Source organism: Salvelinus fontinalis, chromosome 21, assembly GCF_029448725.1.
Source record: "Salvelinus fontinalis isolate EN_2023a chromosome 21, ASM2944872v1, whole genome shotgun sequence".
Taxonomy (NCBI): Eukaryota; Metazoa; Chordata; class Actinopteri; order Salmoniformes; family Salmonidae; genus Salvelinus; species Salvelinus fontinalis.
Window position 1 is genome coordinate 38,145,831 of NC_074685.1, and position 20,653 is coordinate 38,166,483.

Genomic DNA, 20,653 nt, shown 5'->3' on the forward strand with positions numbered 1-20,653 from the left:
TGAGCCATTTATCACAAGCTCTTACAATCAGTCAGTGTATACAAGTAAAGGAAGCTCAAACAACCACATATCACACTCATTGCAAGAAAAAGCTTCCTCAAAAATAGCCGTTATCTGCACAATCTGCGCCAGTGAGAGCAGGCTCCACAGTTCCCATTCAAACCCTCTCTCGTCTCCAACCGCTCCACTGTATTACAGGGCCTTTGTTTCTGAAGGTGTTTGAGTCAAATATCTAGAGGCTTTATATGGATTAATAATGAATAGGAGTCAATGAATAGAAGCAGCCCTAAATGCTGATGGGGATCTGAGACTAATGGATCATCAGATGATCACACACACACACACACACACACACACACACACACACACACACACACACACACACACACACACACACACACACACACACACTCCCCAGCTCCCCATTATTGTGGTGCTCCGAGGCAGGGAACAGGGGGGGCAGGTTTGTTTCCCCTCTTCTCCATTGTGTGTGTGAGGGGCTCCTGCTCCCCAATCCGCCCCCAGGACAGCGTCAGAATGAGGATCAGTAATTAATATTTAACTGAAGAAGACAGACAGAGTGCAGGGGGAGATGGGGGGGAGAGAGAAAGAGGGCGGGGAGTGTGTGTGGAGAGAAACTGTAGAAGGAGAAGGTTCCGGGGAAAGTAGAGAGTGGGAGAGGGGTGTAGAGACACAAAACAGAGATGGAGAGAGGAAAAAAGAAATGGAGATGGAAAAACAAGATCTGAGATCGGCACACAGGGGGATTAAGGGTTGACGGAGAGCAGAGCACAGAGAGAGCCTTTCAGATTGGTCTAAATTACCTTGTGTTATTGTTAAGAGAAGGTGGGTGGGAGAATCAGTGAGTGCAGTGGGAGATAGATGATAAGTGGGTTAGGGGGGGTAGGGTGCAGGGAGAGAGAGAAGAATAGTGACTTTGCGATGCACTCTCCCATCAAACACACACACACACACACACACACACACACACACACACACACACACACACACACACACACACACACACACACACACACACACACACACATACACACTAGCTACAGTGGTTATATCTACAGTGAAACACTGTGCTTCATGCATATATAATACGCAGTGCCCATCCCATTCTATATGTAATCTGTGCATGTTATACACACTAGCTCCCCTACCCTACCACGCCCCATGTTCCCAGGATTATCTATCTCTCTTGGTGTTCACACAGCCATGGCAGCGGGAGCAGAGGCTGTGATGGGATGCACAGACACTGGTACGCCGTGGTTGTCCGTGCAGGACGCTCAGGGATAGAGATCGGGAAACGCATGCATCCGCATGGGATTATTTGTGCTCACAAAGTGTAATCCGCCTACCGAGCGCTGCTTTAGGGAGATTTGTTTAAGAAAAGACTCCTTGGCTAATGAATCTCTCCTGTGTCTCCTCTCTTTGTGTGCCGTTCTCTCTCCCTCTGATAGGTTGTTTTATTCCCATGTATTCAAAGACAAGATTAGCACGCTGATTAGCTCTTGTGTGTGTTGGGGTACACCACACACACACACACACACACACGTAGTAGTAGTAGTAGTAGTAGAGGTGACCTCGGCGATAAAGCAGAGAGAATCTCTCAACCCTTCATGTCCTTTCCTGTGAGGTCTCTGCAGTGCAGGGCTATCAAAAGCTCCCGGAATTTAGGATGCTGTCATGACTCCAGATCCGTTGCCATGGCGAGGCGTCCTCTGTGATGTCACACAGTTCCCCAGGGGACAAAGCCCCACCTCTCCACTGCTCAAGACGACGTGACGACTCAGATTGGTGTGCATGTGGCGGTGTGTATGTGTTATTGAGTGTGTAGTGTGTGTGTGTGTAGTGTTTGTTTTCGCACACTCGCTAAATATATATATTTTTTTTACAACACCCTGCCTTTCTCGGATTCTCAAAAACAGAACATGAATTATGTCCTCAGACACATTCTATACTTAGGACACCAACCCTTTCACAACATACAAGCAGAAGAGCACACGCCCGCAAACACTTACTCGTAGACAGAAAATATTGCTCCGATGTTCCATACCGAACAAACAAGTTAAGATGTACTGGGTGTGTAAGGGAAAGAGTCTGAATGTGTGTGTGTATTCAAATGTATGTGAATGCATTCTTTGCCCCCTCTTGCTACCCTGCAATTCCTTTCAACTAGGAATAAAGGACAGATTCCTTTGAGAAGGTGCTGAAACTAAAGAGGCATACCTCTCTCTCTACCCCACCTCTCTCTCATTCTCTCTCTTTCTCTCTACCCCACCTCTCTCTCTCATTCTCTCTCTCTCATTCTCTCTCTTTCTCTCTACCCCACCTCTCTCTCATTCTCTCTCTCTCTTTCTCTCTACCCCACCTCTCTCTCATTCTCTCTCTCTCTTTCTCTCTACCCCACCTCTCTATCATTCTCTCTCTCTCTTTCACTCTACCCCTCGTCTCTCTCATTCTCTCTCTCTTTCTCTCTACCCCCCCTCTCTTTCTCTCTAACCCTCTCTCTCATTCTCTCGCTTTCTCCTTCTCTCCCCCATCTCTCTCTCTCTGTGTCTCTCTCCTTCTCCCCCCTCTCTCTCTTTTGCTCCTTCTCTCTCCCCCTTTCACTCACTCTCCTACCCCCCCTCTCTCTAACTCTCTTTCTCTCGCTCTCTCTCCGCCCGGTCTCTCTCTCTCCCAGTCTCCACTCTCTCTCTCTCTCTCTCTCTCTCTCTCTCTCTCTCTCTCTCTCTCTCTCTCTCTCTCTCTCTCTCTCTCTCTCTGTATTGTCTCTCTGTGGTCATGAAGGAGGGGGTGGGTGGGGTCTGCCTTGCCAGCAATTCGACAGCACTCCGCCAGTGCCTGCTAGCATCTCTCCCTCCTCCTCCCTATCCCTCCCTCCTTTCCACCCTCCCCCACCCACTCCTTTCATCAGAAAGGGATGAGGTAATCCCTGCGAGGGCTCGTGAAGCACAGCCAGAGTGTGAGCGAGAGAGAGAGAAGCAGTACGAGAAGGAGCCTGTGCGTAGCTGAGAGAGAGAGAGAGAGATGTCAGTAGCAGCAGAGTGCGAGGAGCTGGAGTCCTGACCAGCAGTACCAGCAGCAGTAGCAACTGTAGTGTTAGCTAGCGTTAGTAGCGTAGCAGCCACACGGTTTTGAGTGAGATGAGCCGCTGCTGGGGCCGGGGCTGCTAGCGAGGAGAGGAGCGCTGCCTGCCTGCTTTGGGACAGTGACAGAGGAGAGGAGAGCTGGTGCTGGGGTCCTCGGGGTGGGGTACAGCCGTGAGCTGAGCCGTGAGGAGAGGAATCATGACTGAACGCTGTAGCCTATGGAGTGCCCTGTCGGCAGCCGCCTGCTGTTTCTACAGAGGCTCCTTCATGCAGGTGCAGGTGAGGGTGTGTGTGTGGGTTTGTGTAGGTTTGTGTAGGTGTGTGTTTGAGAAATGAAAGCGAGAGAGGTTGTGATTCAAAGAAAAAGTGTTTTTGTTGGAGAGTTTTGGGTTTGAACAGAATCTGTATATTGGCTTGTGAATTTTTGGACGTTTCTGTTAGCGGTTTCGTCTTTGCGCGTGAGAGTGCATGAGAGTGTGTAACGGTTGTGTTTGAGTGTGTTCATTCCTGTTTTGGCCAGCAGCTAACTGGTGATATCATAGATACGATACGGGCAGGACTATCTACTTGTGCTTGTCTAATTTAGAAGCCGGAGAAACATGAGCATGGCTGATTCCTGACAGATGACCTAAGGGTGTGCTGTTGGCACGTTGTGGCCAGATCTTCTATTGTAACAGAGAGAGAATAGCAGGGAGGCGAATTACATTCGCTCACCACTGAAAGTCATGCCTTTTGGATCTGATAGTACGAAACCTCAATGTAGTGTATTGTTATTGAAAGCTTTAGTATGTGATAGTATGAGACCTCACTGTAATATGTTGCTACTCACTGTTCTGTATTTTGTCAGTATACTCTCTCAACTGTTCCTTGTCTGTTGGAGAGTCTCTGTGGCAGTATTCAGAGTTTAGTAACAGGATTTATAGCAGAGTGGTGGCTTTGAAATAAAACATGACCCTGATGTGTGTACGTGTGTGTTACTTTGGTACAGAAAGTGGGAGTATGTTCAGTGAAGGGGCTAATTTGAGTATTTGTAGTTAGGAGTCTGATAGATGGTCTGGTAACATCCTCCGTCTGTTGACCTGTGTGTCCTGTTTACATCACCTGATCTCAGACCAGCACCAGGACAGGAAGAAATGCTGAGACACTGTCTGTCAGTGACAGTTCGCGTTGAAAAGAGCCTCGACTCCAGGGCGATGCTGGAACATTTCAACCACTACATTCTCAAAAATACAAATCTGATTGAGGTTCATTTCAGTGCCCCGGGCCAGGGAACAAAATAGCAGGCTTCCAACACTTCAGTTCAACCATTAGCTTGTTTTCAATTTCCAGCTGATATCGTGCTTTAAACTCCCAGCAGAGAGATTACTACTGTTCGTATGGTCGATGGGAGTGCATGCTGGCAGTGCTACCATTGTGTCTGTAATTAAGACCACTGCTGTCCCAGTCGGTCTCTAACTGGGACATTGTGATGTTACAGCCCTGTTTGTTCGCAGATCAGCGCTTGAACCCCATCTGCCCCTCTCTCCACCCTCCGTGCATTTTGTTTTCTCTTGATTTTAATCCCCCCTTTCTGTGTCTGCCAGCCAGGCTAACTCCAACCATCCAGGCAGCGTAGCCACAGTTTATCTCCAGAGTGACACAGCTGCGATCCACTCTGTGGCTTTGCCAGCCTCTCTGTCAACCCCAGAGCCCATGGCCTGGCACCACGGCTCCCAACCAGTGGAGGCTGGTGTCACTTTAAATTGGAGGACCGGCTCAAAGGAATGAACGGTATCAAACATGTCCCCTGAATTCAAGTGACACTGTAGCCTCCGCTGCCTTCCATCGTGAGGGGAGCTCTAGGGGCCACCACAGCCACCGATTATCCCAGGGCCCCGTACCACCAGTTACCTCGGGGGCTCTTTCAACCTCCGCAGAGTCGGTTAACCATGTTCAACCCCACCCGTCTGACACGCGTAGCAGAAGCCGTAGCTTGTACTGAAACGTTTTGCGTTAGCGACGTTAGGTAGCATCAACCCTGCGCCGCCCGCAGCCGATTTGGCATGCCGGAGTATTGTAATATGCGACCCTCTGTGTAATCCCCCCCCTGCTCCACTCTTCTCGTGTCTCGTCTCGGCGCTCCTCTCCTCCTCCGAATCCTTTTCACAGCAAATCCTCTTTGCAGCGCCCGCCTCGCCTCGCCCGCCTGTCACTCCCCCCGGGACAGCGAGGGGCTAAGCGGCTGTTTAACTGCTAAAGTTCAAGAGAAAATCAGCCTGTTACCGAGAGAGAGGAAGCTAATTACACTGGGATGTTTTCACTAGTAATGAGACACGCTTAGCTTTCTTTTTCTTTCTGTTGCTCGGAGTCCTAACCATGAGTGCCTTTTCCCCAAAACCCCTATGCCAGTGCATTGTAGCCTGGGGGCCAGTCTGTATCTACTCTCTTGTCGTGAGAATTCCACAAAAGAGTGCATAAACAGACTGTTACCCAGGCTAACTGCTTGGAGTTGTAGCTGAATACAGCGAAGAGGGTAGACAGTGGAGCACAAGGGGTTACACATGACTAGAGACTGAGGAATGGTAGGGATGCTGGGATCTGAAGAGTGAGCAGAGCAGAGACACTCCCACAGATCCATAGCCCCAGGTCAGGATTAGGGTCTGTAGCTGCTCCCACTCACTGGTTCTCACCTTTCTCCCAATTAGCCAATCTGTCCTTTGTCAGTTCAAAAACCTCCCGTTTCAGTTTCTTATAGTTGGCTCTGTTCAAGCTTTCGTGTCAGAACGTAGGATGCGGATTTGCGTGTTTAAGTGCCATTCGATAGTACCTGAAATGTATCCCACGGGAACCTTCTGATCCAAAGATATAATGGACCGATCCATCTGTGAGTATTTAGTAGGGGTTTAGAGGAGCTGAGGAGGGTGTCACCCTGGACTGTACTACAACGAACCAGTGGGAGGGTGGTTGCAGATGGCATTTTGGAGGACATAGCGAACAGCAGAGTCATGTGAGAGGGAGAGCGCGTGTGCGCGTGCGCGTGTGCGGTATAAGAAGGGCTGAGGCACTGACTGGTGAACATTTTTAAATGAAACGGGTGTGCTGGATACAGCTGGAACAGGGGCATCTACCACTGTACCAGGTAGAGTTGTGGAGGTGTGAATGTGTTGACAGACGGACTCACCTCAGTCACACTACTCACACTACTGCTACCCACACTAACTGCTCCACTCCAGAGAGACTGTGTGTGTGTGTCTCGGATCCAGGTGCTACATAAAGGGATTGGAGGTTGTTGCATGCATCCGTGTATGTGTGTGCCATACAGAGAGATCTAAAGGACCCCTCATGGTGCCTGCATGGTTCCCCCTCAGAAGTCTTTGTGTGTGTGGCTCTTTTAGCGAGCAGAGCAGCACAGCACTGCTGAGATCACAGACTTGGTCTGGAACTTACTTCTACCCCCACCTGCTCTGTACACCCCCCAACCCCCGCTCTCCAACTCACTATACACTGCCTCACAAGCTATTCATCTACCAGTAGGTCTATATCTTGTTAAATTCCTAATTATTGAACATTGATAAACATCATTTCATTGTTGACGTGGTGGACCGTTTGCTGTTGTGGACTTCTGATCCTGTGTGTTTCTGATGGGGTTAGAGAGGGAGGGAATCTGGAGTGAGGATTTAGGCAGGCGGGGTCAAGGGAAGGGTTTCTATTGTGTGTCCACTTGACCTTTGACCCCGGGGGTCAGAGGTTTCGGGGTCGCCAGCAGGAGGCCAGAGTTCAGCCCGGCCAGATATGACTGAACCACTCTTACTGAGCCGCTCTGGTGAGAGCAGAGGCCTGGGGATAAGTGGGCCGAGGGTAGGGAAGGTTATGGTAACCTAGCGGTCACAGCTCTCGATGTGCTTCAGCCCTGTGCTTCTTAACCGTTTTTGTACCTCTTCGGAGTACCGCTTGCATTCAAACTAGCACTGGACGCGGCTTTAGCAGTAGAAGGTTTTGGCTGTAGCAGTACGTCAACTACAGATGGCGGGCCCATGCTAAGGTTTAAGGCACTAGTAATAATAAGATGGGTGTGAGGATTAGTGGGTCAGCCAGGGGAGTTTGAGGTAACATGGTCACAGTACTCCTCAGACTAGCATTGTTTATTTATGGCACGACGGGACTCCAGGTCTCCCTGGAGACGTCTTCTGACATCAGTGGGACAGGTAAAGGTTGAACAGAAGGCACGAGTAACCTAGGTCTCCCGTTACGCTGTAGGTTCTCTGGAATCTATCTCCCTCACTGACATTTATACCAGAAATAAATCCTCTTCCAGCGATGGCCCCAAAAAGGTCTTTGTGAGTTACTGGGTACCAGAGTCCCGGTGGATTTCTTAATGTTTCAGTTTACTTTATGAAAGGACCCCAGGCAATTAAAGTGCAACTAGGTGATTTGCAGCCTAGGACAGAGAATAGCTCCACAGCAGCAGACAATATGTTTGATCATGGTGGAAGAGAAGACATAGGAGATGGAGAATTTATGTTTTTCACACATTGTTACTGATAACGTCGAAATAAAACTAGTTTGAACCATTTTCAAAAATGAAGTCAGAAAACATTTAAACAACCGTTTCTGTGACGGATTCAATTTCATTTTGAAAAAGATGAGACTAAAGATGAAAATGTTGATACCCAAACGATTAAAGTAATCGAATCTAACATAAAGATACGTTAGGGATTAATGAATAACATTTCGTTAGACATTCTCTAAAGATGAAACAATTCAATTGAAAAGCTTTGAATGTGTTTCAATTTAGATTAGACTAAGGATTAGACTATCCTTGATTAGATCGTGTTCAGAGGGAACACACACACGGAGAGAATTACCCTGATTAGATGCTTTTCAGCGTTCAGAGAGGCAACAGTATGCTCTGCTGAAGTGTTGAGCTGACTCTGAACGTTTAGGACTAATTTAGTGTGACTGAACAGCAGACGCTGATGCTGCTGGTACACACACACACACACACACAAACCCCCCCCCCCCCCCCCCCATGCATCTTCATGAGCTGTGCCATAGGCAACACCATCGTGTGGGGGGGTATCCCCTCATGCTCCTGAAAAGATGAAGAGACTGCCACATAGCAGTCTCAACAGAGAGATGGAGGGATGATTGTCCCTCTCTCTTTAGATACAGTGTGTATGCATCTCAGCGGAGCTTAGACAACAGCAACTTGCAGAAAACTATGACATAGTTCCCTGGATGGGAAAATGGACAGAGGAAGGTGAGGAAGGGGGGTGAGAGAGGGAAGAATGAAGGCGGGTAAGGGTGACACCACAGCAGGGTATCACAGGCTAATTTCCCATGAGTGTCTCTCGGAATAACACGTCGATCGTGTGCAGGCAGGGCTAGTGTTTCCCCCCGGGAGTGTACACACACACACACACACACACACACACACACACACACACACACACACACACACACACATATTTTAGGCTGCTTTCGGTGTGCTATGAGAGTCCGGACATGCAAGGGCATTACTGATCTTAAGGGATGTGTGTTGTGTTTTTGGAAGGCCCTCCCCTCCTCCCTCCTCTCCAACAGCGCGAGTTCAAGCCAGCAAGAAGGGCTCCATCTGAACATCACCATGGTGACAGCCTAGTACACACACACAAGGACAACACCCACCTCCCCTATCCCTCTATCCCTACCCCCATCAATGATTATACTGTCTGTGGGGAAGAAAGAGAGTGTGTGTGTGTGTGTGTTTAGTATTGGTACAGTACTGATGCTCCTATCTCAGTCTGTCAATTTAAATGGCCCTCTGTGTCTGAGGTAACTGAGGGGTTACTAGCTGTCCATCAAAGCTTTTCCCTGCCCCACCCTCAGACACTGTGCAAGAGCTGTACCGTAATGTGTGTGTGTGAGTGAGTGTGTGCGCCCGTGTGTCTGTCTGTGTGAGATGTGTGGCAGCGGGCACACAGAGCTCTGCTCACTCTCTCTGCTCTGTATGAATGAAAGTGATACCTCAGCGCTCCCGTACTGTCTAGCCTTTCCTCCCTGCCAGCCAATAGCACTCAGCGCTACCTTGCCTCCTGGAAACAATGACATCATCTCTAGCCAATAGCATCGCAGCTCTGGGGCTTGCTGCTTGCTGCAGCTCCAACGATGATCAGTTGGGACAAGGGGAGAGGGAAGGATGGAGAGAAATGAGAGAATATTGTACTGACAGTGCAAACGGGAGATAGCAGGGCCCAGATTTCAAACAGGCTATAAGGCTCAGAGGTATTTCTGTGTGCACTCTTCAAAATAAAGGTGCAAGTTGGAACCAAATAAGGTTTGTGAGAGCGATGCCATAGTGGAACCATTTTAGGGTCTCTGAGGCACCTTTATAATGGGATAGTTCTTTGAAGAACCATCCAAAAATGCAAAACCAGACAAGTTTCGGCCCTCCAGGACCAGAATTCGATATCCCTGCTGTAGAGTTTTCAAGCCTTATTTGCATATTCATATTGCATATCCTTGGTGACTTTCAAGTGAATTTTAAAGTTACTAGTACCCTCCATGACTGTGTTCGCTAGTGACACAGACATGGTTCTTGCATTCCTTCATTTTCAGTCCTGTGGCCTTCACCAAGTGAGATCTGAAGTGAATATGTTGTCATTTAAATGTCATTATTTGAGACACAATACATATTTCATAAGGCCTCCTTTTGAAGGCGTAGTTTTACCATAATACAGTGGCCTGAAACTCTTGGTTTACAGGCGACATCAGGCCTGCAAGCCACATTATGCTGGCTAGCAAAGTGATGTGTAATTCCTATTGGAATCCAGCCAGAGTGGGGATATCAAATGTTTGGAATTTTGGGAAGGCTAAGATATGAGACTACCTTAAATATCTAAACTGAACCATTTCAGTAACTAGTGCAATAAGTCCAAGTAACAGATTGGAATAGTTTAGGAAAATGTATGTCATTTATATTTGAGTAGTGTACATGCAGAAACGATAGAGATATTGAAACAAAACAATTCTTAAATCAACTTGCAATAGAGCATGCTGGGAAATATGATAATGATGGGCGTGATTTTGCTTCAACTCTGGTTATTAATGCCAATTAATGCCAATTAATTCTTTTACACCACTGTGTTAATTTAACTCTCGAATCAACGCTAGAAATGGTACACTGAAAAATCAACACTAGTTAACATAGTGAAAGGGACACATCTGCAGGCTTCCATACATTTCAAGAACCTTTTAGAATTCTGAAGAACAGTAGATGTCAAGAACCCCCACACTCGATGTTCTTTATCGGGCAAGACATGGTTCTATCACGGCCAGACAGGGCTGTGTGTGTGCGTGTACTCGGCCCATCAGAGGGCCTGGCTAATTCACACCCCTGATTTATATGCATCACCAGTCCACCTATCAGATCAAACGCTGCCTCATTACCATATCATTATCAGCAGAGGAGTAGTGGACATGGGGAGGAGAGGCCGTGTGTACGTGAGGACTTGGCCTCTGCATGGTCTCCCCTTTCTATAATCTGTTTATTTTATATGTATCATATAGGGATGACATCTTTTATATATTTTTGTATTATTTATTTAACTAGGCAAGTCAGTTAATTAAGAACAAATTCTTATTTACAATGACGGCCTACCGGGGAACAGTGTTTTAACTGCCTTGTTCAGGGGCAGAACAACAGATTTTTACCTTGTCAGCTCGGGGATTCGATACAGCAACCTTTCGGTTACTGGCCCAATGCTCTAACCACTAGGCTACCTGCCGACGTCTCTCTCTCTCTCTCTACTCCCTTTCACCCGACTTTCCTCCCTCTCTGCCCCCCCCCCACCCACCCACTCCGTTCTCTCTCCCTCTCCTCCCCGTCTCTCCTATGACCCTGGTCTGTGTGTTTGTGTGCAGAGCGTCAAGCCCGTCAATAGGTCACCCTGTGTTTGTTTGTGTACTGACAGACCGAGGACTGTATAGCCTTGGGTGTCAGTGTCTGACTGTCGACTCCGGGCAGACCGCGCGGCCAGTCAGCGGCATTGATGCTTTTCCTCTTTTCGCCCTCACAAAGCAAAACGTCCCACCGCAGGGTGTGTCCAGGTATCGATTCGACTGGCGTGTGTCTGTGTGTTGTGTTGTGCATGTGCTTGCCTGTCTCTTCCTGTGCGCTCATCAGCATGTACACACACACACACAGGAGATCTTTTCCAACGTTAGCCTTTTATATGCACTGGTGGGCGGTTACACCGTCGACCCACAAAGGCCCTTGGCCACACCAAAAGCATAAAGGCACAACTGAAAATAAAAGCAGAAAGGGTGTGACGATCAGATATTAAAACTATATCAAATAGCAACACTTACAGCCAAAGCTACAAATAATGCTTAGGCTGTCAGGGGCTCCCTATATTAAGTCATATTGCTTTGTATCTGCTATTGTCTTTGTTGTGGTACATCGAGACGAATGTACGAGCAACAATAGACGTGCTGCTGTTCTCCGTTGTTGTGGTTTGATGTGATGGATGATGATTGATGTGACAGGCCCGTCCCTCCGTTCTCGCTTCCTTTCCGTCCTCTCCCTCTTTTCCCTCCTCTCCTTCCTCCTCTCTCTTGTCCATCCTTGCCCCTCAGGCCTGAAGCGAGTGGCTGGGATAGGGATTGGGAGTGGTCAGTCATTTAGAGGGATGAGATGCTGTTACGATGCTCTCATCAATTTCCTCTGAATGATGGGATGGGGGTGGGGGCAGGATATATTACTGACCATCAGAGTAAATCCATTCATTCGGTGTCTGAAACAGAAACAATCCTTCAATCTGTGTTTCGCAATCTATTTATCCTTAATTTCACCAGGGAGTCTCTAGAGATAAAAAAAAAAAAAAAGAAGAAAAATGTCTCCCTGAATTGAATGATACAGCAAGTTAGACCAGGGTTTCTTAAACTATGGGTCGGGACCCAATGTTGGCCCTGGGCATGTGAGAGATGGGTTGCGAGTTATGAGAATACATCTATAATACACACTATTTCAACTTAATTTGAGTCATTAAAGGATGATTTGGGTCACAGCAGGATGGTCAATTTCTCATTTGGGTTTCAAGCTGAAAAAGTGTACGAACCCATGATGGACTGATAGTGTGGTAGGCAGATTTGTCTCTAGCCAGCCCCTTTGCTTCACCATGAAACGGTTCAGTTTGGATTCCAGGCTAGCCAACTCCTTTGTCGTGGTCATAAACGCTATGGAAGGTGGTGACAAAGGGGTTGAGTTGTTTAAAACGGAAAGCGATCTGGTGTCTGCCTGGCTGTAGCATCAAAGGGAGTCAGTTCAGTCAATGTCTGGTCTCATCTGCTCGGCCTCTGTCTGTCAGATCCCTCGTGTGTTCCTGACTCCTCATCAGGGACATAAGTCTCTGTTTTGGGGGGGGAGATGAAATCTCCCATCTTTTATTGGCTTTCTACATCTTCATAATTCCAGCCCGCTGTGTCTTTTAGGCAGCAACAATTAATTCAGGCCTGGCGTTTATTGATTAATCAATGGAAGGGATGCAGCATCTCTGTATTTCTCCATTACACACACACACACACACACACACACACACACACACACACACACACACACTTTCTGCTCCGCTTGACTCTTTCCTCCTGCTGCTTCCTCCTCTCCTGCCTTGGGGTGGTGGGGAGAGAGAGGAGCATCGTGGGACTTGTGGTTTATCTGACAGTGTAAAGGCCTCCATTTATAAAGAACAACAAAAAGATCCCATGGCCTCGGCTTAACACATTACCGCTTGTCACCGTGGTAACAGATAGCCTCTGGCCTTGGCCTCTGGCTCCCAGCCGACACACACACACACACACACACACACACACAAAACGTCCCACACACTGACACCGCTGGGCTAGAGGAGCAGTAGCAGGTTAGTATTGATGAGGCACCAAGACCCACAATCCATCAGGGCCCTGACCCCTGACCCTTGAGAGCCTTTAAACTGGCCATTAATGGGCCATTCTTTCAGTGTGTGTGTGTTTTTCTGTGTGTGAGGAGAGGGGCTAAAGCACGGTCTATTCCTGACTACTCCATTTATTTTGATATTCGTCTCACACAGACGGGCAGGTTATGGTATCACCCAACAGAGTGTTATATCATTTCTGCGGTCGATATGTCTGTAAACAAAATTAATCCATACCAATTTGTGAAGCGGGAATCTTTCTTAATAGGAAAAAAATAATAAATCCCAGTCAGAGGAGGTTTGTGGGTTTTTGGGAACCTCATATGACCTGAACAATGAAATTCAGCCGACAGCCATCCAGGGTTTAATCCGGCCAATTTTCTCATTCTCTAGTGTGTAGATTATCCACCCGTATCCCTGTAAGCCTGTTCGCTCTCTTCCTCTTCCTCCTCGTCCTCCTCCCCTTCTCCTTTTCTCCTCCCTTTCTCTCCCCGGAGCCCAGTCATCAGTGTGTTGCTCCTGTTCTTGTCAGTGTAATGGGCCGACCAGTCTCACTGCTGGACCAAACACACACACTGACACACACTCACTCACACACACACACACACACACACACACACACACACTCTGATACAGGCTGCTACACAGAGCACACACGCTGACAGGCAGGGAGCAGGTGGGAAAGATAGATGGGGGAGGGAGGCGATAGCGAGACAGGTGGAGAAAGAGAGGAGGATGAAGGAAAGTAGAGGAGGGGAGAGAGAGGAGGATGAAGAAGGCAGTGAAATAGAGAGAGCAGAAGCAGGTAAGTGAGACAAGTGCCCTTTCATTCGCCCTCCCTCTATCCCTCCCTCCGTCCTAGCCATTCCTGGCAGATTACTCACTGCCTGTCTGTACTGAGGAGGTGGACCGGAGGCTGTTGCTGGGGCTGGAGGCTGAGCAGTGACAAAGCAAGGTTTTGGGTAGAGAAGATGGGGCCGTGTTATCTCAGTGTTACAGAGAAGTCGGGTAGTTGAGATATGTTGTTGGTAAATGGAGGGCCGGGGAAGTCTTATTAGGTAGTGGTGTCGTGCCGTGGAGAGAGCTGTACCTCGGACGGTAGTGTTATGAGTCAAGGTTGACTGTGCATGTATGTCGTCTACTGTTATTGGTTAGTGGAGACCCAGACCATGGGGTAGCAGATCAGAGGAAAGCGTTGGCCACACCCAGCTATGTTTTCCCCTTCAGTTCACCCCAGTGCACATTGCAGGATCGTCCCCAGCCCGGCAAGGCCCAGCCCGGCAAAGCCCAGCCCGGCAAGGCCCAGTCCGGCGTGACAGTGCACATGAACCCTTTCAGTCTCCTCTCCACCAGCTTCTAGGAGGGATGGGAGGGAGGGAGGGGGGGAGAGAGGGAGGGGGGCGCCACCATGGAGGGGAAGGGGTTACCAAGGCAGTATCTCCCAGGTGTGGCCCTGCTGAGTAGGCTAGGGAAGGAAGGAAGGAAGGAAGCAGTGGGTTGGTGGAAGGTGCTGGTTGATGATGGTAGACGGTGTGGTCGTGCTGGGTCTCCTGAGATGGATAGGGGGGAGGGAGGAAAGGGCTTGGTTGATGATGGTAGACGGTGTGGTCCTGCTGGGTCTCCTGAGACGGATAGGGGGGAGGGAGGAAAGGGCTTGGTTGATGATGGTAGATGTGTTGCGTGAGACCTCTAGCCTTGCGTTTTGTCAAACCTCTCAGCTGTCCTCTCCTAATTGGGTAGTCATGCCCTGATGGAGCCTCCAGTCCCCAGTCCCAAAACCCCAAGCCCTCTCCCTGTTCTTTCTCCAGCCCCTGACCCCACTGTGGCCTTGCCTCAGTCTCATCCAGCAGCCCCCAATCTTCCAATCCTGGCCTTTCCCCAGCCAGCAGCCCCCCCAGGGCCAGTGAAAGGATGGTAGCGGGGGTCAGTGGAGGGAACACAAAGTGACCCCCACTGTGGGGTGGGTGGAGGCTGCAGAGTAGAGGCTGATTCCCCCTGACAGGACTGGCTCTGTGATGAGTTTATCTAAACGCAAAAAAGGACCTGTTCCCTTTGGTAGGGTCACAAGGCTGTCTAGCATGGACGCATGCACGCACAAACACACACAAAGAGTGAGTTAAAGATTACCTATTTTCTATACCAATATGTTTCCAGATGCAGGAGGGAAGCAGCCTGGAAGCATGTTGTGGCCATCCAGAGGCATTCTTTTGGGGGATGGGGGTTGTGTGTGTGTGTGTGTGTGTGTGTGTGTGTGTGTGTGTGTGTGTGTGTGTGTGTGTGTGTGTGTTTACTTCTGAACATACTCTGCTACCCTACAGGTGTGTTTAACCGTAAAAACAGAGGCTGAGAGTCAGGGGGAAGAGAATCAGCTCAGAGACATACTTACAGTCAGAAATCATTAGAGCTGAGTGCATCTCTGTATCTCTCTCACTTTGTGTGTGTGTGTGTGTGTGTGTGTGTGATAGTGGGGTGGGAGACACACACAGACACACTACACATCTCAGCCACACCATCTCATTCTCACCCACTCAGATCATATTGTCTTTTCCTTATCATCATAAATCACACCCATCATGTGCAGTATCTTAATCAACTGTCATTAAGGAACCAGAGAGTAGGAGGAAGAAATGCTTTGAAGAGATAGAGAAAAGGGGGGGAGAGAAAGAGACGAACAGACAGACAGAGAAAGAGAGAGAGGGGGGGGGGATGGAGAGAGGGAAATAGTTTGGAAGAGAGAGCAAAAGAGAATAGATGGATGTTCCACAGTGGGAGTCCAGGAGCGTGTCATATCCTGTGGCCCAGCTGTCAGTCAGTGTGGGGGTAGAGGCACTGAGACCATGCTGAGTGACAAGCTCTGGAGGGGAGTGTGTGTGTGTGTGTGTGTGTGTGTGTGTGTGTGTGTGTGTGTGTGTGTGTGTGTGTGTGTGTGTGTGTGTGTGTGTGTGTGTGTGTGTGTGTGTGTGTGTGTGCCAGCACTGAGCAGCCCTAAGGGGGGTTAGACAGGGCATGACAGAGGAAAGGAATGAGGATTTTTCTGCCACTCTGTCGCAAGCAGTAGCTGTGTGTGTCTGTGTATACCGGCAGTAGTGGTAGTGGAGCCAGTGTTGACAGTGGAGGTCCCAGTTATCAGTCCCACCTCCAGACCCCAGCCTACAGATGTATCAGCCTACAGAGGGGATGTAAACTATAGCCTGCAGAGATGATCCCTACAGAGGGGGCGCAGCAGGACAAGACACCCACGAGGAGTAGGGGTCGACCGAAGAGTGACTGGAGTATGGAATTCATACAATGTAACTAGATGTATATCTGGTTGGCGGGAGAGGGTGAGGGATACGTTGCTCCTCGGCGATTCCTTAGCTAACCGTCTACATAACGCAGTTACTGTATGTGAAGGACATACCGAAGAAATTAATCAGTTGAGCTTGGTGGTTATCCTTAAAGCTATGGGATTTACTTTGGGTTACAGTCTGTCTAACTTAAGCCTTGTATGTCCTTTAACATTCCTTACACTGCAACGTGGCTTCTCAGAGTACCGCGAGTCCGTGGAAGGGGAGTGATAGTGTTAGGACTAGGAGGAGAGAGAGGAGATCAGGTAAGATCAGGAGCATGTGAAATAATGGGATAAGGCTGAGACGGTGGGAGGCAGGGTTGGATGGGAGGGTTTTAAGCAGTAATCCAGGCCCCTAAACCCCTTAGAGGGGGGCAGATGGAAAGAGGGAGGGAGGGATAGAGGGTACAGAGAGGGACCTCTGCTCTGGCCCAGCGGATGGGGAGGAGGTGGGGTCCCCCAATCTCAGGCTGCTACCATAGCAACGGCTGGGGTAGGGGCAGGGGGAAGCTGAAAGAGAAAGGCTCTACATTCTATCATGGGTTTAGATCTAAGAGCACTTCTTGTCTGTTTCAGTGCATCCCTTGTTCCTTGCTTTGCATTGTACCATTTGGGCCAGAGAGGGGGTTTGTTTTTTTGGTAGTAGATTGCATTTGGTAGATTGTATGTATCTTGGATCCAGTCGAAAGGTCTGTGAGTTTGACTGATGGTAATGCCACCTCTGGTTTGGTGATCTGCTGGAGGGGGTGGGGGGGATGTCATTAGTTGGTGCGATTTGATTGGTCAGCAGTGAGGAAGTGGGAGGGTAGTAGGTGTCTGGGTAAACGAGGTGATGGATCATCCAGTGTTATTATTCATGACATCAGGGAGTGCAGGGACACAGTCCAACCCCCCCCCCCCCCCCCCCCCCCCCCCCCCCCCCCACCTGCACCCCCATCCATCCCCAGCTAACCCCCGTATTTCCCACCTGCCCCCCCATCTCCATCCGTCCCTAGCCCTGCGCCGCACACCCATCTCCAGCCCAACCCCCACATCCCCTAATGTCCTACTCCAGAATCAGCTGGGGGGGGGGGAAAAGAACCAAGACCCAGCGGTCTGTCCCTGTCCCTAAGCATCCCATCTCTTCAATAAACCTGACACCTCTGTGCCTCCAGTCCACAGACAAAATGAGCACTTAAAAGAATGATGAAGTTGGTATGCACTGTTCGTCTGTTGTTCTCTACCTCCAATGTGATGTATTCGTAGTGGTATGTACAGTAAGATATTACTGTGTGGTCAGAGAGTTACAGTAAGACAGCCAAAGCTAATGGCTTTCTGGCTCCATATTGAGATGAATGAGCTGCTGTGTTTAACATCTAATATGCATGAGGAGGACGGTGTGTGTGTGTGTGTGTATAAGTATGTGTGTGTCAAGACTCCCAGCTGCGTGCTGTTGGACCCAGGAATGCTGCACTCACTGTACGTCGCCCGGCACCTGGCCTATTCACACACATTGATATGTTTCCATAGCAACCAAGGCTGCAGTAGCGGGGGGGGGGGGGTTAGATGAATGGCATAGTCTTTCACACTCCATTGTACTTCCTCTATTACTCTCTCTCTCCCCACCCTGTATCGATGAATGTCACCTGGCTTTTCTCTACTTCGCTGTTTCTCTCGCTGTCTCTCGCCTGGGTCTGTCTGTCTGTGTCTCTCTGATGTTGCATTAACAAAAAGTATTGGGTTTGTGCTTTCCAGGAAAGTAAGGAGTGTGTGGCCACCCACCAGGGAAGCACTGTAACTGGGCCACATAACATGGGGCTCAGCCAGAGGATGGATGGGTGTCGGAACCCAAACTCCCTCTTTGGGAGTCGGAAGAGAAAAAAAAACCTGGTCCTCTCTCACACACACATCCTGGTCCCTCTGACTCGTTCTCTCTTTCTGCCCCTCTTTCTCGTTGTCGCTCTCGGTTTGTCAGTCGGTCTGTCTCCCTCTCTGGTCTCAGTCAAATCATAGAGAGCCCTGCTATTCCAATTTGCCCACCACCTACTCACCTACACACACACACACACACACACACACACACACACACACACACACACACATACATACATACACACAGTGTGTGTCTACTGTAAAACCCAATTACAGGAGGGTCCGTCAGCTCAGCAGCGGCAGGGCTAGTCTCTCCTGGGTCACCACGGAGACGAGGAAAAGCAATAACTCCACACTTGACCCTGCTGCTCTTTTATTGCCCAGTATCCCTTTCACACAGACACACACTTCACGCCCACTTCACTTCAGAAACGTGACGTCAAATCTAATCTGAGTGGAAACTGCTGCGATTTTCCTGCCCCCCTCCATCCATCCCTCCATCCCTCCATCCTTCCCTAGAGGAGGAGAGGCAAAAGAGAAGAGCAGGAGGAGGAGGTGAAGTAGAAAGTGTGGGTTTAATCAACTTATCTCAGAGAAGAGGAAAGAACGGGGGGGAGACCAGAAGCATACAGTGACCCGGGGCGATATGGTATTGATTGTCTGCCTTCTGAAGCCCCCTCATCTCTTTCTCTCACTCATACAGACAGATAGACAGCTTCACTGATGGATGGATCGACGGATGGACGGACACACACACACACACACACATACACACACACACACACGAAGAGATACAGTACTTTCAATGATAGTCTCACTTGTAGTCAAATCTTGTTTGTATAGTACAGATGTAGGATTGTAATTTTCTACAGTAGGAAAATAATCCTGCAGCAACAGGAAATGTGAATATTTATGTGGAATATAATTCATGGACATTTCTGTAGGGGATTGATACATTTTTCGTTTGGGCAAATAAAGTCTGACATTTCAAAGTGGAAATGGCAAACTTTAGAACCCTTTTTAAAACTCAAACACACTACAGGAATATTCCCTGTAACAAAAGGGTGATCAAATTAAGATCCTACATCTGTAGAAGTGCACTTGGATAGTGTTGACTCCCAGTGGGTGTCAGATAACGTCATATCTTTCCATTTAGCATCTCATCCCTGTGTCCATAGAGACGGTGTTGTTATTGTTTGTTTTGGTGGTTGTGCCTCTGCTGGTAGTATAGAGATGCTGTCAGTGTGTTTACTCCTCTCTATCTCATCTCTCCCTCTCTCTCTCTCTCTCTCTATCTATCTATCTCATCTCTCTCTCTCTCGCTCTCATCTCTCCCTCTCTCTCTCTATCTCATCTCTCTCTCTCTATCTCATCTCTCTCTCTCTCGCTCTCATCTCTCCCTCTCTCTATCTCATCTCTCTCTCTCTCGCTCTCATCTCTCCCTCTCTCTCTCTCTCGCTCTCTGTCTCTCTCTTTCCCCCTTCTCTCTCTCTCGCTCTCTGTCTCTCTCTGACTCTCTCTCTTTCCCCGTTCTCTCTCTCGCGCTCTCATCGCTCCCTCTCTCTCTCTCTGACTCTTTCTCTTTTCCCCTTCTCTCTCTCTCTCTCTCTCTCTCTGTCTCGCTCTCTGTCTCTGACTCTCTCTCTTTCCCCCTTCTTTCTCTCTCGCTCTCTGTCTCCCTCTCTCTCTCTCTCTCTCTCTGTCTCTCTCTCTCACTCTCTCTCTTCCCCCTTCTCTCTCCATCTCTCTCTCTGTCTCTCTCTCTCACTCTCTCTCTTTCCCCCTTCTCTCTCTCTCTCACCTCCCACTCCCTGTCTCTCACTGTCTCTCTCTCTTTCCCCCTTCTCTCTCTCAATTCAATTCAATTCAATTCAAGGGGCTTTATTGGCATGGGAAACATGTGTTAACATTGCCAAAGCAAATGAGGTAGACAATACACAAAAGTGAAACAAACAAAACTAATTAACAGTAAACATTACACATACAGAAGTTTCAAAACAATAAAGACATTACGAGTGTCATATTAAATATATACAGTGTTGTAACAATGTACAAATGGTTAAAGCACACAAGTTAAAATAAGTAAGCATAAATATGGGTTGTATTTACAATGGTGTTTGTTTTTCACTGGTTGCCCTTTTCTTGTGGCAACAGGTCACAAATCTTGCTGCTGTGATGGCACACTGTGGAATTTCACCCAGTAGATATGGGAGTTTATCAAAATTGGATTTGTTTTCGAATTCTTTGTGGATCTGTGTGATCTGAGGGAAATATGTGTCTCTAATATGGTCATACATTGGGCAGGAGGTTAGGAAGTGCAGCTCGGTTTCCACCTCATTTTGTGGGCAGTGTGCACATAGCCTGTCTTCTCTTGAGAGCCATGTCTGCCTACGGCGGCCTTTCTCAATAGCAAGGCTATGCTCTCTCTCTCACCTCCCACTCCCTGTCTCTCTCTTTCAGTT

At 48.6% G+C, this 20,653-nt stretch overlaps 1 protein-coding gene across 2 annotated transcripts in view; it reads left to right on the forward strand.

Moving 5' to 3' along the window:
* The first annotated feature begins 2,835 nt into the window (after positions 1–2,835).
* Positions 2,836–20,653, forward strand: part of sh2d3ca (SH2 domain containing 3Ca) — a 50,748-nt gene continuing 32,930 nt past the window's right edge. The window contains exon 1 of one of the 2 annotated variants that reach the window (XM_055875113.1): positions 2,836–3,377. In XM_055875113.1, the coding sequence (XP_055731088.1) occupies positions 3,303–3,377 (75 nt within the window). In that variant the 5' untranslated portion in view covers positions 2,836–3,302. Of the gene's footprint in view, positions 3,384–20,653 lie in introns of both variants that reach the window. The other variant, XM_055875112.1, reaches the window with a different exon arrangement.